This window comes from Aquarana catesbeiana, linkage group LG08 (genome assembly GCF_042186555.1).
Source record: "Aquarana catesbeiana isolate 2022-GZ linkage group LG08, ASM4218655v1, whole genome shotgun sequence".
Classification (NCBI taxonomy): domain Eukaryota; kingdom Metazoa; phylum Chordata; class Amphibia; order Anura; family Ranidae; genus Aquarana; species Aquarana catesbeiana.
Window position 1 is genome coordinate 22,181,650 of NC_133331.1, and position 2,618 is coordinate 22,184,267.

Sequence of the window (2,618 nt, forward strand, 5' to 3'; positions counted from 1 at the left end):
GTAATCTGCAGTATATTATATATATATATATATATATATATATATATATATATATATATATATATATATATATATATATATATATATATATATATATATATATATATATATATATATATATATATATATATATATATTGGAGGGTTTAGTTATACTTTAGCTTTATTCATTTGACATTAAAGAAAATCAATGAATAAAACAATGAACTCTTTTTCCAGGAAGGGAAGATGGAGAAATGCTCAAACAGTACAGAAAACAAATTCCACATTTTAGCATTTTCCACCTCTGAAACTGGACAATGTCTTCTTTTCACTGCAGTTTTATTGATGTATCTGATGACTGTTTTTGGAAACATGACCATTGCTCTATTGGTGTGTCTGGTCCCCCAGCTCCATACTCCAATGTATTTCTTCTTGAGTAATCTTGCCATTAGTGATGTTATATATGTTTCTGCTACTCTTCCAAAACTGCTCTCCATACTCCTAACGCAAGACCATTGGATGTCTTTCTTTGCCTGTATGACCCAGGTGTACTTCTTCTCATTGTCAGCTGCTTCTGATATATTGTTACTGACCTCCATGTCCTATGACCGATATGTTGCAATCTGCAAGCCCTTACAATATTTCTTACACATGAATAAAGGTGTATGCATCTCATTGGCTCTGTGTTCTTGGCTTATATCTGCTATAAATGCAACAATGGATACATTAATTACATCACTGTTGTCCTTCTGTCCCACAGTAATTGTTGACCACTTCTTTTGTGAGCAGACAAAGTTGTACGCCATTTCTTCTAGTGATACTACAAGCAGAAACTTACTTCTGGTATTTCAAATTATATTGTTGGCATCTTCGCCTTTTTTGCTTATTATAACATCCTATTTGTTCATCATCTCCGCCATATTGAAAATTCAGTCCTCAAAGGGAAGACGCAAAGCTTTTTCCAGTTGCACCTCCCACCTCACCACGGTGCTAATTTTCTTTGGTCCAATCATTATACTGTACACCAAACCAGAATCAGAGCATTCTAAAGAATTGGACAAGTTGTTTTCATTGCTTTACACGGTGGTGGTTCCAATGCTCAACCCCTTTGTCTACACTTTGAGGAACAAAGATATTTTGAATGCTATAAGAAATTTAAGAAAGATGCTTTTTTTGTTTATCAAGAAATTATTTTAAAGAAACTGGTCATCTATTTTTATTAGCATACAGTGAGATAACCACAGATCATGTGGTCACTTAGCAAAAGCTGTTTTTTTTACTTACCCGTAACATCCATTTCTTGGAGTATATCACAGGACACAGAGAAGCCTTATCATTCCCTACTAACAGGGTTATATGCCACCTACAGGTTATTGGACACTGGCATAAAGACAGGAACTCCTTTCCTATATAAATTCCATACAATGTAAATTCCCCTAATGAAGGAAGGCCGGGATCCAGCCGGATACGAGACTATTCCTCCACCGGGGAAGGGACTTTAAATGTGCCAAGCAAGTGAGAACCCAAATAATATATACAAAAAACCCTCACGTCATAAAAACATCAGTTTTATTGTATCTTGTTAAAAGATGCCGTCTAGATTAAAATCAACCGTACAAAACAATCAGACAAATGTACATAGGTATAGAAGCGTGTGACATCCGACACGTTTCGCTACATATGCTTCTTCAGGGTAATGCTCTAAAGATGGTAGCTACAAAAGTAATAAGAAAAAATCTTAACAAAATTTCAAAAAGCACACAAAATAAATACTAAAACAGATATGAAGAAACATAACACATATATAATGATGCATACACTATATTAGCCAGGGGGACCTCATAAAAAAAAAGGGGGGAGGGAGAAAAAAAAGAGGAGTATGGGAATAGGGGAGGGAAAAATAAAGAGAAAAAAAGAGGGAAAAAGAAGGCAGGGAAGCATATGTAGCAAAATGCGTCTGATGTCTCACGCTTGCTATACCGATATACATTTGTCTGATTGTTTTGTACTGTTGATTTTAATCTAGATGCTATCTTTTAACAAAATACAATAAAACTGATGTTTTTATGATGTGAGGGTTTTTTGTATATATTATTTGGTTTCTCACTTACTTGGCACATTTAAAGTCCCTTCCCCGGTGGAGGAATATTCTTGTATCCGGTTGTACCCCGGCCTTCCTTCAGTAGGAATTTACATTGTATGGAATTTGAAACTAATGGGATGGTACCACAGTGAGACTGTTTTTTTCTTTGTTTGATTTGGCCGGGTCCACCTTTTGCTTTATTCACCTTTCCTATATAACCCCTCCCATACAGGAAGGTGCTCAGCTTTGTAGCAAATCATACACCCCAACACAGAGGGGAGGGATCTCTGTTTTCTGTAATGTACTCCACAAAAGGTATCTGTATTTGGTTATATGGACACAATCAGAGCAATCAATGTTTAGCACCATCATCCCTTGATAGCAAAATGTGAACAAAGGAAGTATTTGCAATGGGATTTTTTAAGGTGCAGTTGGTATAAAAGACAAACCACTTTTAAAATTAGTACAATTTTATTGCAAAATCTATTTAAAAACATGGGTATATTGGTTCAACCGTATATTGATAAACAATCGATGAAGACATAAGTTGGACT

The 2,618-nt window shown here is 35.1% G+C and overlaps 1 protein-coding gene across 1 annotated transcript; it reads left to right on the forward strand.

Moving 5' to 3' along the window:
* The first annotated feature begins 227 nt into the window (after positions 1–227).
* LOC141106643 (olfactory receptor 5V1-like) lies at positions 228–1,178 on the forward strand. Its single transcript, XM_073597587.1, has one exon. It carries the CDS (start codon positions 228–230, stop codon positions 1,176–1,178), a length of 951 nt encoding a protein of 316 aa, XP_073453688.1.
* Positions 1,179–2,618: the final 1,440 nt, after the last annotated feature.

Coding starts and splice junctions, on each gene's coding strand:
- LOC141106643 (XM_073597587.1), top strand. CDS start 228: ATGGAGAAATGCTCAAACAGTACAGAAAACAAATTCCACATTTTAGCA.